The 12,676-nt window shown below is 40.7% G+C and overlaps 1 protein-coding gene and 1 long non-coding RNA gene across 14 annotated transcripts in view; one reads left to right on the forward strand and one right to left on the reverse strand.

Moving 5' to 3' along the window:
• The window catches only part of LOC148188703 (uncharacterized), a 64,205-nt gene that overhangs the window by 24,631 nt on the left and 26,898 nt on the right, over positions 1-12,676 (forward strand). The window lies entirely within an intron of this gene.
• The window catches only part of LOC121947397 (membrane-associated guanylate kinase, WW and PDZ domain-containing protein 1-like), a 118,634-nt gene continuing 107,870 nt past the window's right edge, over positions 1,913-12,676 (reverse strand). For 10 of the 12 annotated variants that reach the window (XM_042492430.2, XM_042492435.2, XM_042492437.2 and 7 more), the window contains 6 exons: positions 12,310-12,513; positions 10,943-11,030; positions 10,774-10,834; positions 9,412-9,555; positions 8,515-8,653; positions 1,913-5,135 (listed from right to left, as the gene is read on the reverse strand). In XM_042492430.2, coding sequence (XP_042348364.1) covers positions 4,042-5,135; positions 8,515-8,653; positions 9,412-9,555; positions 10,774-10,834; positions 10,943-11,030; positions 12,310-12,513 — 1,730 coding nt within the window. In that variant the 3' untranslated portion in view covers positions 1,913-4,041. Of the gene's footprint in view, positions 5,136-7,737; positions 7,830-8,514; positions 8,654-9,411; positions 9,556-10,773; positions 10,835-10,942; positions 11,031-12,309; positions 12,514-12,676 lie in introns of all 12 variants that reach the window. The other 2 variants (XM_088082035.1, XM_042492434.2) reach the window with 2 other exon arrangements.

The following is a 12,676-nucleotide window of genomic DNA, read 5'->3' on the forward strand; positions in this document are numbered from 1 at the left end:
GATGAATGACTGAAACGCATGATGGCATGATTCCTCGAAAGCTGTCAGTTGTGCAACATACCAGACTAGAGAAAAATAAACACCTCTCCCATAGTGACCTTCGTGTGTAGCTATAGCAACCATCTTACCAGTGGATCTTTGACAGAATACAGATTTTACTCATCAAGCAGTCTGAAGTCAAGCTCCAGCTGAGAGCTTAAGGAGAAGAAAAAAAAATCAATCACTCGCTGTTTAATTTAGCACTAAAAAAGAAACGCTTCTCTTGCTACGGTCACATAGTCATGCTCTTAAAATTTTAATGAAGGTTTTTGGAGAACGTTGGATAGATGGCAACCTTTTGAAAATTTGTCACACTGATAAGATAACATTTAAACTTTTTGTGAATCAATACTGGTTATAATCAAAACTTCAGAAGAATCCAGTAAAAAACAAATCTGTCTCCTAAACAATTATTACCCTAGAGTCATTTTATTATACCATTTCAGATGATGAATATCTGTGCTAAAGTCAGTATTATTGCAGCATTGGCAACGTTTTTCTAACAGTAACAAACATGCTTATTTTGGCGTGTATGTAGGGTATCTTTATAGTATTGACTGATACAACCCAGTACCAAGTAGTATTGAAACGTTTCCTGTCAAAAAATATGTCAGGGGTGTGATCTTAGTATGTACCAACTGCCTGCCAGATCAGAAAATTTTCTGTTTGTGCCGTCTCTGGAGCTCCTCTCCTCCTGGCGAGTCTTCTTGGTTAACACAAGCTCACACAGTCCCAACAAACTCACACCGACACTGAAACTCCTCAGCTTTTTCATTTAACCACTTAATAACCATTAACATTAGCCATGTGATGTGACCAGGCCATGGAGTTATAATAATACCTAGATATCAGATAATAAGATGGCACCTGGTCAGTTCTTTGAAGTGGCTTCTTTTTTTAGAGCATGCTGCAACAAAGTTTCAAGCTTTTGATTTACATGAGCGGTATGCCGCCCACTGAATACATGCCTTAGTTTTTCTGCTGCCCACCATTTCTGGCTCGGATCATAGTCTCATTGTGATGACTTTACAAGTGTTTAAAATGCTTATTTTTGCTGAAGGAAAGTTTCACAAATATAAGACCTCCGTGGATCAAAATTTCATAATAGAAAGAGTCGTAGTTGACCTTGTTAGCAGTTCAAAATGTCTTGTTAACAGTTTTACAGATATCTGTTTCGTAATGCTGAAATATTGCAGTCAAGGTTGGCTTGCTTTCCTGGGGGCTTTGACAGGTGGACAATTGTCCTCGCCACAGAGGTCCTGCAGCAGCAGCAGCTGCAACCCATACGTTCTGTGGTTTGGTGAAGTCGAGCAGGATGTAGTGAACCAAGTTGGCAGTTCAGGGTGCTGAGATACCACCATAATAGTCAAAAGTATTGCTATGCTAAACGCCACTCCATTCAAATTATGTGTATTGAATAAAGCGATGGTATTGGTATTACTTTGGGATACTGGCATTGGTACTGGTATTGTCACGGTTTAATGATAACCAGCCCCAGTATAGAGAGAAATAATATTGCTTGTCACTCCATTCTGTGCAATGCACCGTTAATGTGTGGTACAACTATTGTACGATGATATGCCTTTCAAGGAATGCAGCTAACAAGCTGTACTTCTTATTTTTAGCATTGTGCTTTTGACATGATAACTTTAGTTGTTGATTTTATAGGTGTGTAAGCTGTTAGAAGGTGACTTTTGAATGTATCGTACATTTTCCTCCAGTGTCGATCTTCAGTAAAACAAAGCCTTCAAAGCTGCATATTCAAATGTAGTGTGACCACGACTGACACACCAGAGATCAAAACAAGCGTACAAACTTAAAAGCCTCTCCAGAGACATTACTGAAAAACGGCTGTGCAGAAATATGAAAATCCTTTTGAATTTGTATGGAAAACTTTATTTGATAATAAAAATAGCATTCACAGACTTCTTTTGATAGCTACATATACATTGTAATCCATCTCAAGGAAAGAAGCTGGATAAGTCCACATCTACTTGTACTTAGACTAATGTTATGTATAGCTTCATGGGTCAAATAAAGCTATGAACAATGTAGTATTTATATATGCATAGTTTTATAAAAAAAGATTGGCCCATATACATGTACTGCTTTTATCAACACAGAGACAGCATTATGTCCGGAGCACATTGCAAGAAATAATGCTTGAAGAACACAGACTGCATACAAGTGCTTTATAATACAAAGGCAGGCTAACCATCGAGAGAGATTCAAACCATCAAACATTTTCTGATTGACCAAATACAGTCTTTCATTTTAAAATGTCTTTACATACCTGATCCAGAGTAAATCAACATATTTCCCATAAATCATCAGGTCCATTTCAGAGATATAAACACAATATCACATTCCTCACTGCTGAGGTTTTTCATAAATTTCTCTTTTGTACAAGAAAAAGGCAACATTTTATTCCTTGACAGGTTCCTAATAGATACATTGGAAAAGATCTTTACAGGTGATGGCCAACAGGTTAACTTCTTAAATGTGTTTTTTTTCTTCTTTTTTTTTGTTAATACAGTACCATGGCGACAACAGTGATCAAACAATGCATTTGTTGTGGTTTATCCAATATATTTTAGTTCTTTAATGAAACATAAAACAGAGAATACACACAAAACACATTATAAAGCAGCAGTCAGACTCCAGTGGCGTGACAGCATGGCTCAGCATGGCAGATTGGTCGTCTCCTGTACCGGGACTCTACGTATATTACCAACACAAGAAACCACATCAGCTCTTTGTGTCAGGACCCAGGAGGTGGTCGGTGCGCAATGTGGTTATCGTCAACATGAGGACAGGGCTTATTGTTACTGCGGGACTACAGTGCATGTTCCTTATCAATAATTCTCGCTCAGTCCTATCAGATAAAGTGGTTAAACTACACTTAAATTACACATGCATCTTGCACAGGGATAATTTACACATCTGTTTGTTTTTTTTTTGGCATATCTGAAAAATAATATTTTATGGCAGCTTCAAGCTGGTATTGTGGCATTATGCAGACTCATTTAAAGTATTAAATTGAATATTTAATCAGCAACAAATTTCGATAACTAATTTTCCTGCAACAGAGTCTACCAGAGCAGTTTCGCCTGTAGTTAAAAGTGAGTCAGGTTCCTTCACTGCTACATCAGTACACACAGAGGAACAAAGTGAGCATTCAAGTTATTTTTATAATCCTTCTCCAAGGGAGAAACTAATAACACCATTTCCAATTTTCTCATCAGATCTCTCTCCTTAATATCAGTGGTGTGTGGGTGTATTAGGCAAAGGAGTGTGAGCTGCCACACATTTCAAGGATGCAACACAAGTAAGGGTACAGCATGCTTTCCCAGGTACAGTGTGTACTTTTACCTTGGTCCTCGAGGATATAACGAACCTTGCTCAAGATATGTGCCAAATTAAAAAATAAATAGTGAGCAAATGCAAAAAAAGTCATTTATGTAATTATCACTCTATTATCAGATCTTAAATTTAGATTTTTGCCTTACGTCTGTGACTTTCACAGCTCTTGTGAACCATCAGTGTCTTGTGCTATAGTTTGTTCAGTAAAGCAATTCAGGAATGGAAAAGACATCTAAAAACAAGTTGAAAACAAGCTTAGTAGTTAGAAGATACCACAACTGGAAGCATGTTTCATATCTCTGAGGGAACAAATATTTAGATTCAGCAATGCCTACAAAAAGCAATATCACTGATTTCATATGCAGGCACATACAATACCTTTACTATAGTACAACAACCTCTGATATGTTCAAAATAACTATAACAATGACAAAACAACCAGTATGAACTGATAGAAGGATTGTACTCCTGCTGTTTTATGAATCTCTGGATGGGATCACAAGTAGTTAAGTCAATCAAATCAATCAATAAACCATTTGACCAAATAAAGCACAAGAGTTAGTATCCTCAGAAGTCCAATTCCAGTGTATGGTACATAGTTTTTACAGATAGAGGAGAGTGGCGAGGGGGATCTCTGCTCTAGATGCTGAGGTCTTTGGGGCTTTCTTTGTACAGCCTTCTCTTGGGCTCAGGGAGCTGGTTTGGGCTGTGGCCAACGGTGTTATTGTTATGGCCTGTGTTGTTGTAAGCAGCATTGTTGTGTGCAGCGTTGTTCTTCATCATGCCGTAGTAATCCTTCAGTCGGGGTGCTGCTGCATAGTTCAGCTCGTCCCGGCTGTAGTTGCTGTCAGGGGAAGAGTCCCGTTCCACTCTGTATCGTCGCTCCGGTGTCCCGTTAATCAGAAATCTCTCCTCCCTCCTCTCTGAGGAGGAGTCTCTCAGGAGGTTGCCGTTCTTTGTGGCTCTGTTATAGGTACGGCCCCTGGAAAGAGACAAGGAATCCCCGTTGTTGTTAGTGCGCTCGGGGGTTGTGGCCTCCCTGACTCGCCCAGCCATCTGTGAGTCCTTGAGGAGTCTCCGCTCGTAGAACTTGCGTTCAGGGGTGACTGAGAGGAACCCGCCGTCGTCGTACTCCCTCTCAGGTGTACGGTCCCGATGCGCTCGCTCTGCCCTGCGGTCCATCGACTTGGCCCGCCGACGATCTGGAGACGAACCACGCTTTCGGGTTGGTGAGCGGTCAAGGGAGCCGCGACGCTGCTGACGAAACCTCCCGTCCAAAGTAGAACTGCTGCTTGAGAGCTCTCGCCCCCTCAGTTTCTCGGCAGCTGCAGCCTTCTTCCCCGAGCTGTCTTTCCTCAGAGTCTTTAGGAGTTTGGAGATGCCGCTCTCTGACTCGGACTTCTTGACTTTGCGGCCTCGGCTCTTCTTGTTGCCACTGCTACTGCTGTTACTGTTATCTGGAGACTGCTGTCTGGGGGTACTTTGACTGTGATTGTTATTCCAGGTGTGATGATGGTGGGGGTTAAATTGCCGGCCTTGGTAGTCCATCTGATCTGACCCAGCCCTGTCCCTGTCTCGGCCACGCGGAGCCTCCTCCTGGCGTGATGGTTTGTGAAGGTCTGGTGGATAACTGGACTCCAATGAGGTGTGATATCGGCTGTTAGGTGGCAGCGTTCTCACTTCCGGAGTGTTTTGTGCCCCGGGTGTGGGAGTGTGCCCGTCACTGCTGCCGTCTGCAGGAGAGGAGAAAGGAAGAGAAGCTTGTTCACAAGAAATTTCTTATAAGAGGAAGGAGGTTGAGGAAATCTTTTACATCAATTACATGTGACGTTTATTGTGTTCAGCAGACATGGCTTTCCTTGCTGGCTCATGTGAGCTCTTGCATTGACATAACAGAAAGTCAATGCAGAGATTTATGGAAATCATGCATACATGTGCTCTTTCATAGGCTGCATATATCCCTAGAAACAATCAGGCTAATTTTAATTAATGTAACATTCTGTTATACATCTATACACATAAAATGCATTGAAGTGATGAATCACTTCAATATGTTTTCTCTATAGGGCTGCGAGTTGAGACACGGGGTGATGTCAGCAACAACAGCAGGTGCAACACATCAGCACGTGAAGGGCAGGGGTTATCAATGACACAGCAGGCACCTAGGAAATCATTCAAAACAAAATGGTGAATAACTCAGTGTGCATCATTGGGAAGAACATACCAAAAGCAAAAAAAAAAAACAAAACAAAACAATAGCGTGTTTGGCTGCAGGTCTGCCAAATAAGAGACAGGTTGCTATGGCAGCATCATGTGAGGTGGCATTAAATTAGTCCCAGTAAAAATATCTGGCATGGGACTGGCGGAGGAGGGAAGTTTGTACGTGTACAGATTAGGGCTGCACGATTCTTGATCAAATGAGAATCACAGTTAATTTTTTTTGTTAGAATTAAGATCATGATTCTCAGAGAAAACATTTGTTTATTCGGTAACAAAAACAAATGATTGCTATTTGCACTTTTGCATTTCTTGCTTGTAAAAGTGTCCTACAAAGAAACAAACAAGCATATGGACTTGTTAAAATACCAACATCGCCAAGATCAACATTCCTCTACAAAAAAACAATTGCTTTCATTTGTTGCAAAAGCCTTGATCCTGCTAGGAAGAGCTGGTGAGTTGCATCAGCTGCTTCAGGTGTGTTCAAAACATAGCTCAATTAATATTTTACTAACTATTGCTGGTGTGTTATTGATTTATTTTCCACTGCTTGGGGCCAGCAATCTCATGTGGATGACAGTGGTGTGCAACGTACTGCAGATCATGGTTCCTGTGGATCCGCAAAAAATCTTAAAAGGCATTCATTAATATAAAAATAAGGCCCTAATCGGTATTTAAATGCCTTAAATCAGTCTCTCAAAAGTCTAAAAAATGTTAAGACGTGGGAGTCTGTTATGAGCCTTTTTTTCTGATGTTGCATTGCAAAATTTAAAATAGCTTTTTTTCATATATTTGTTTAAATAAATTAACTGAATATCTCTTGCATTAATGTCACACAGATCACAATAGTGAAACCTACATTTATGTTTTGTTCCGCCTGGGATGCCAAGAGCAGAGGACCTCCTGCCTGCTAGCTACAAGTGCAGATTTAATGGAAATGGGCTATTTAACCAAGATTTTGTATCGCAACTGAAACCAGAACAAGACCATGCATATGAGGCTTGGTCCATTTATGCAAAACATTTTTCTAATTTAGGATGATGTGAATCAAGGCAGATCCCACATGCAGAGTGAGAAGCACTCATGCAAGTCATGTTCTATGTTACAATTAATACTTGGGAAAAATATATCCCTAACTCTAAGTAATATATGGATTCACTATATAGAAAATTATAATACAGACATTGCACTTAAGTGTCAGTCCTTGTACTTTGGCACTCAATTAGCGTGGTGAACATTGTTTTATCGGTGCTTATCATTGTGTATTAGTGATTTACTCCCATTGGTGATATACTGCTTTTTAAAGGGCTAGTGTGCTTTCTAGCCAACTAATTTACTTTACACTTTGTGAGATTTACATCAGTTTACCAGTGCTTACAGTGACTGGTTTACTGTGGAGAACTATGGGTAGCTTGCTCGATAGCCAACAGCTGCTTCTCATGTGTCAGCTCACTGAGATGCTTTCTGCATTTTTTTTTTTTTTTTTTTTTACATTCATACAGCGTAGATGTTGCACCTAAGCCACGTAATGACTGGGAAAACCCTAAATATCTCAGGGTGCACTAACATACATTTTCAGTTATGATATCGCTCAGTGCACAATAGAATAGCCCCAGGCTAGGCTTGTATCTGCCTCCCACGTAATCGCGACCAAAGATTAGGCACTCTTTGTGGTGACCCAGCCTGACCTGACAGATAGCTTTGTGGCTAATTAGATTTTTTGATTGGTAAGCTCAGCAAGAGTCTGTCAGCCTTGAAGTACATTTGTGTGTGCTGCAGCAGGGACATATCATTAGCACTCATTCTAGATAAGCGACTCTCCAAAGCAGATATTTCGGAATGGTTGTCCTTCAGAAATAAGATTGCATTCATGCCTGAATCAAGATGGTGATCTTTTAACGGTTAATCGTGCAGCCCTAGTACGGATTCACAGAAGTTACATTAAGTTTAATCCAGGCATGCCAGGACAATTAAGCATGCACACGATGTAAACACATCCGCGCGCAAACACACACAACGAGGGATTCAGGTAGGGATGAGCTGACAGGAGGGGTGGATAAAATTGAAAGGAAAAAGATGACAGGGAGCGTGGATTGGGACAGACTTTTGGCTACAAACCGTGGTCTGATTTTGGCCCATTAGGTAGAAACAGGGCTCTCCCATCTTGTCATTCCTCATTGTACCAACAGCGAGATGAGGAGCCATCATCGCTGGAGAGAGGAGGAAGAGCCCGCAACAAGAGACAATCAGAGAGAAAGAAGTCGGAATAGAGAGGAGAAAACAAATAAAACAGACAAGAGGCTGTTTTACAGTGCATATTTATAGAGAGAAGAAGGGCTTTGTTGTGAGAGGCAAAAAAATGTCACACTTTCTACATGATCACAAGTCTGTCTGAGAGGGGAAAAGAGTCCGAAAATTAAACCCCAGAAAATAATGCAGAGATATACAACAATATGACTCAAACTGTGAAAGGAATAATCCATCAGCAGAGCATACAGCTTTTGGGAGGGAATATTACTTAAGCTGTAAAACATCTGTGGTAGAGATCCTATACAGTATGAATCACTGAACAAGCTTTTGTAGCAACCATTACTCCACTGATCAATAATATCTGAAAGCTCAATCTTGCACTGAAAGTATGACAGGTTGCTTTAAATTCATGGATCAGAAGATGACATTCTGTAAAATATTTATCATTTACAGTAAAAGGAGTTGTGAAAATCAATTTTTAAAAAAAGTATATGTCCCTGTAGTGCACTAAGCAGATAAGAGGCTTTATTCCAGTCCGTGGTGTGTACAACAGGAGCAATAATAAGATTTTAATGCTGGGATAAGCAGTGTTATTTACAGGAAGGGGAGAAAAACATTGAAAAACATTGCAACATGTTAACCTACCATATTCAGGTACAGATCCATCTCCCCGTTTGAGAACGAGCCGTGCCCTCCGACCACCGTTCTTGATCAGTTCAATGGCACGTGAATGCTTCATGTTCTTTGTGCTCTCACCATTAATCTCCAGAATCTCATCTCCCACCTAAAATGGAGAGAACACATTATTGTCACACCCAGTTCATGGTAGTGTTTCATCAATAATGTGCAAAGAGGAAATTTATGTTGTCATGATGCATAGAAACAAGTACGCACCGATTTATTGGCCGCACATCAGTATAAGCCTTCCTGCATTCACTGATGACAGTACCAAGTTTTTCTATTGTGTCACATAAATTTTGTTCAGGCTTTAAAGCAGGGCTTGAAACTAACGGCATCCCGTCAGGAAACGTGTGCATTGAGTTACATTATGATGCATTCAAGCTTTATTCAGTCAAAATGAGTATTGAGCGAAGATAAGTGATAATGTTCTTATGATTAGTTCAACTGTTAACTTGTAAAATGTAGTTTCTGGTAAGAAACTTGATAAAGTTGTTTGAAGGAGAAATCTGTTCATCCTTTCACAGCAATGGATATTACAGAGGGAACTATGGTATATTAAATGAAGTTAAAGCTATTGAAGCAGTTGTTTTAAAACATGTTTTTCATGTGAAAGGAGGTTATTTTAAAGTTTTTTAAAATAAATGTGTATGTTAGAATTTTCACTAATTCATAGGTAGTGCAATGAAGAACATAATCAATTTAAAATACTTGTTTATTTATAATGGAGATTACTTTGTTTCCCTGCCACAAAAGGAGGACTAAACAACAACATACGAAAACATCAGTGTTCTTAATTGACATCGTTATAGGCCCAGAATTTTAATTGGTGCATCCTTATATAGACATTTAATGGTTACGTACCCTCATCTTGCCATTTCTGACTGCAGCTCCGTCTTCTGCTAGTCTTAACACATACAGGTCCATGTTGTACTCCCGTCCTCCTCTCAGGCTAAAGCCAAAACCTTTACTGTCCCGCTCGAGGTCCACAGAGTAAAACTCAGCATCCTATGAGACAGAAAATCAGAGATAAAGAGAGAGTCACAAGGAGACTAGAGAAGACGAGTAAGTAATCCATGGTGCACAGGGGAGTCAAAAGGTGAGTCCAAACTTCAGGACTAATCAAGCCATGTCCCACAAAAACTCACAAAATGTCAATGGCAGTACAATACCCTGGAATGCATGAATAATTAATGCCACATGAGCCTGTGCGCAGAGTACAGATCACTAAGCAAGGGCATCGCAAGGGCTGGACCCAAAACTTACCTTACTCATCAAAAGTTCCCTCCCAATGGATGTATGGGCTCTCCCAAAATCAGCTTTATTCCTAATCAGACTACTCCCACGTTTAATTTGATAATGTAGAACTTTACAGTTTCAAGTGAGGAGAATTTCATATTAAAGTAAAATATATGGTAGTTTTTGTGGGGTATATCCATCTCTCCATATGTGATAGAAAAATAGAGGTACTATTTTAGGATACGACACCCAGACTTAGACATGAATGAAATTAGAATTGCGTTGAAAATGTCAAGAAAAAGTAGGACGCTGCAGGCACTGTATATGAAAACTCAATCTTGAACTTTAAAGGAGATCTATACGACATTCAGAGCATAATTACAGCAGCAAGCAACTATTTGCTTTATAAAGATAAAGTGGAGCACAGACGTCAGGGAAAACCACGCTCCCTCTGTGTGTTGTAATCTGAGCTTCTGTTGTTGTTGTGTTACATGATCCGACTGCACGTGCATGTAAGTATGTGTGAGTCCCTGTGTGTGTGTCCCACTGTCTAGCTAAACGCCACTGCTCTGCACTGTGCTTACATGGCGGTTAACGCTGATAATAGGATGGTGTTGGTGCAGAAGAAGTGCCCTCCTTGATTAACAATGTTAGCTCTGTTAGCATTATTGCTGTTGTTAGCGCTGTTTGTGTTAGCACCACTAGCTGCTAGCCCCCTCCATGTTGAGAACCATGTGTCTCTGACACAAAAATACACTTTAAATGTCCTATAGAGCTCCTTTTATACCCAGTTTGATGCAGAATGCTCACAGCTCACTACGTTGCCTTTATGTCAAAACTGTCACACCTCGCTCAATATTCTGACATGCAACATTTGCCCCCCCCCCCCATGGACGCAGTTCTGTTGTATATAAGGAAAATGTGTTATGGTACATGACTGATAGGTGGTAACTGATTTATTGATGGCGTGATAACATCTGCTCTTACCTGTGTTGTCTGACTTTGTATCGGTGGAGGAGGAGGAGCTCCTTTCGACTTTGAGTTATTCCTTTGAAAAAGAGAAACCCATATGAATACGCATGGTGCTGCATTATAGAATAAATTGAAAGACATTTGCATCAATGCATATTTAAAAAATGAATGCATCAACACCTACCGGGACTCTGTGGTCTGTTGAGGTGTGTGTGTGGTGGTGATGGTAGCTATCTTCTCAGCATTAGTCAGCAGAGAAGCATTGGAAGACTCTGCGGAAAAACAGACAAATCGAATTAAAAAAAAGAAATAACTCAGTTAAAATGAAGTGACTGCTTTTTGTTAAATGCATTTGCCCACAGCTACGTTTTCAAAAAACACTCTGGAGAACAAAATGTTACTGTCCAGAAGAGTCCACTGAACCGCCCACAGGCTGCTCTATTCAACCTGATGCTAACTGCCTGTGATGTTGTCATTTGCCATTTGCTCATGGACAACACTGGCCCGACTGAATGGAAGAAAAACCAGCAGTAAAGAGAAAAAAAAACCTCATGACTTGCATCATTGTTTCATTCGCTTTTTCACAAGAGATAAAACAAAAACAAGGACAACTGTCTTTTCTTGCCTTTCTTCAACTCTATCTTATCACCCACTAGAACACTGCAGCACACATTAGTTTCCACTGACACTGGCAGGAGTACAGCTCTGTCTGTGTTTAGCAAGAACATCAGGCTGACTCATTCATCTCAGGCTCCTTTACTCACTCTGTCCTCATTACTCCAAGAAATACGACCTCCTCACAGCCACCTCTCTGTGTTTTTGAGGTAAACAGCATGCTGTAGCCACACACATCTTGCATGAAATGAGAATAAGGTGGACCGATAAATGCCATCATTCCCATATTGCAGGACCATGCCATGTTTTCTACTGGAAAGTTTTGCATTGTGCATGTTGAACATGTGGAGGAGTTTGTTCCCGCCTCTCTCTCCTCTGGTCTTAATTGAGCTTCATTTTCTGTCTCTAATGGAGAGTATTACAGTGCAACGCTGCTCAAGTGTTTTCATTGGCTGATCAGTGGCTCAGCCAGTAACAAGCTCCCTTGTTACAGCACTTGACATACAGTAATTCACCCAAAATGTGGACCTTTGCGATACAAACTGCTTGTACTGCAGTATTATGCAGCTGCATTTCCTTCCCTTAACTAAGCTGAGATTAACACCAACAGGAAGCACTTGATTAAATGTGAGCAGCGTTTTTTAATCCTTTCAAACTGGCAAGATATTGCAATTGGTGAGATATCCGGCGAAGAAAATAAACAAAAATCAGAAAGAGAAAAGACTTCTGGAAGTGCTACAGTAGTTTCTGGGGGCAACTTCACCTTACTCCTACTCAGTGACTCACTCTCTGACATACCAGGGTTCACACCCTGATGAAAAGTGCTCTTGCCTGTGAAAAGCAGCGGTGCCCTTTCCTTCCCACCACATCCATGAATAAGTCACATCATGCTGCATTATGAAAGAGCCATGTGAGGCTGGAAGCCAAAAGCCTTACCATCACCCGGGATGATCCTGAGTGAGACCGTGTTCCCGGCTTCCTTGATCAGGTTGACGATGTCCGAGTGTGACTTGTTGGTGATGGAGCAGCCGTTAACAGCCAGTATTCGGTCCCCAACTTTCAGCTTCCCACAGCGGTCCGCTGGACTGCCCTCGATGATGCGGCCTATTTTGTGGGGCATGGCCACACAAGCATTTCCAGCTTTTGTGTTTGTTTGTTTACATGTACATTGTATGTTTGCATGTGTATGTTAGAAATAGTGCAAGGTGATTATTTGATTGATTGTGTTGATTGGTTATATTGATTTATATTTCATAGGAAGGAAAAGACCAAAAGAAAACAGGGAGAAAGAGAAGAAAAGGAA

This window comes from Plectropomus leopardus, chromosome 9 (assembly GCF_026936395.1).
Source record: "Plectropomus leopardus strain MGB_pleo_1.0 chromosome 9, ASM2693639v1, whole genome shotgun sequence".
Lineage (NCBI taxonomy): Eukaryota > Metazoa > Chordata > Actinopteri > Perciformes > Serranidae > Plectropomus > Plectropomus leopardus.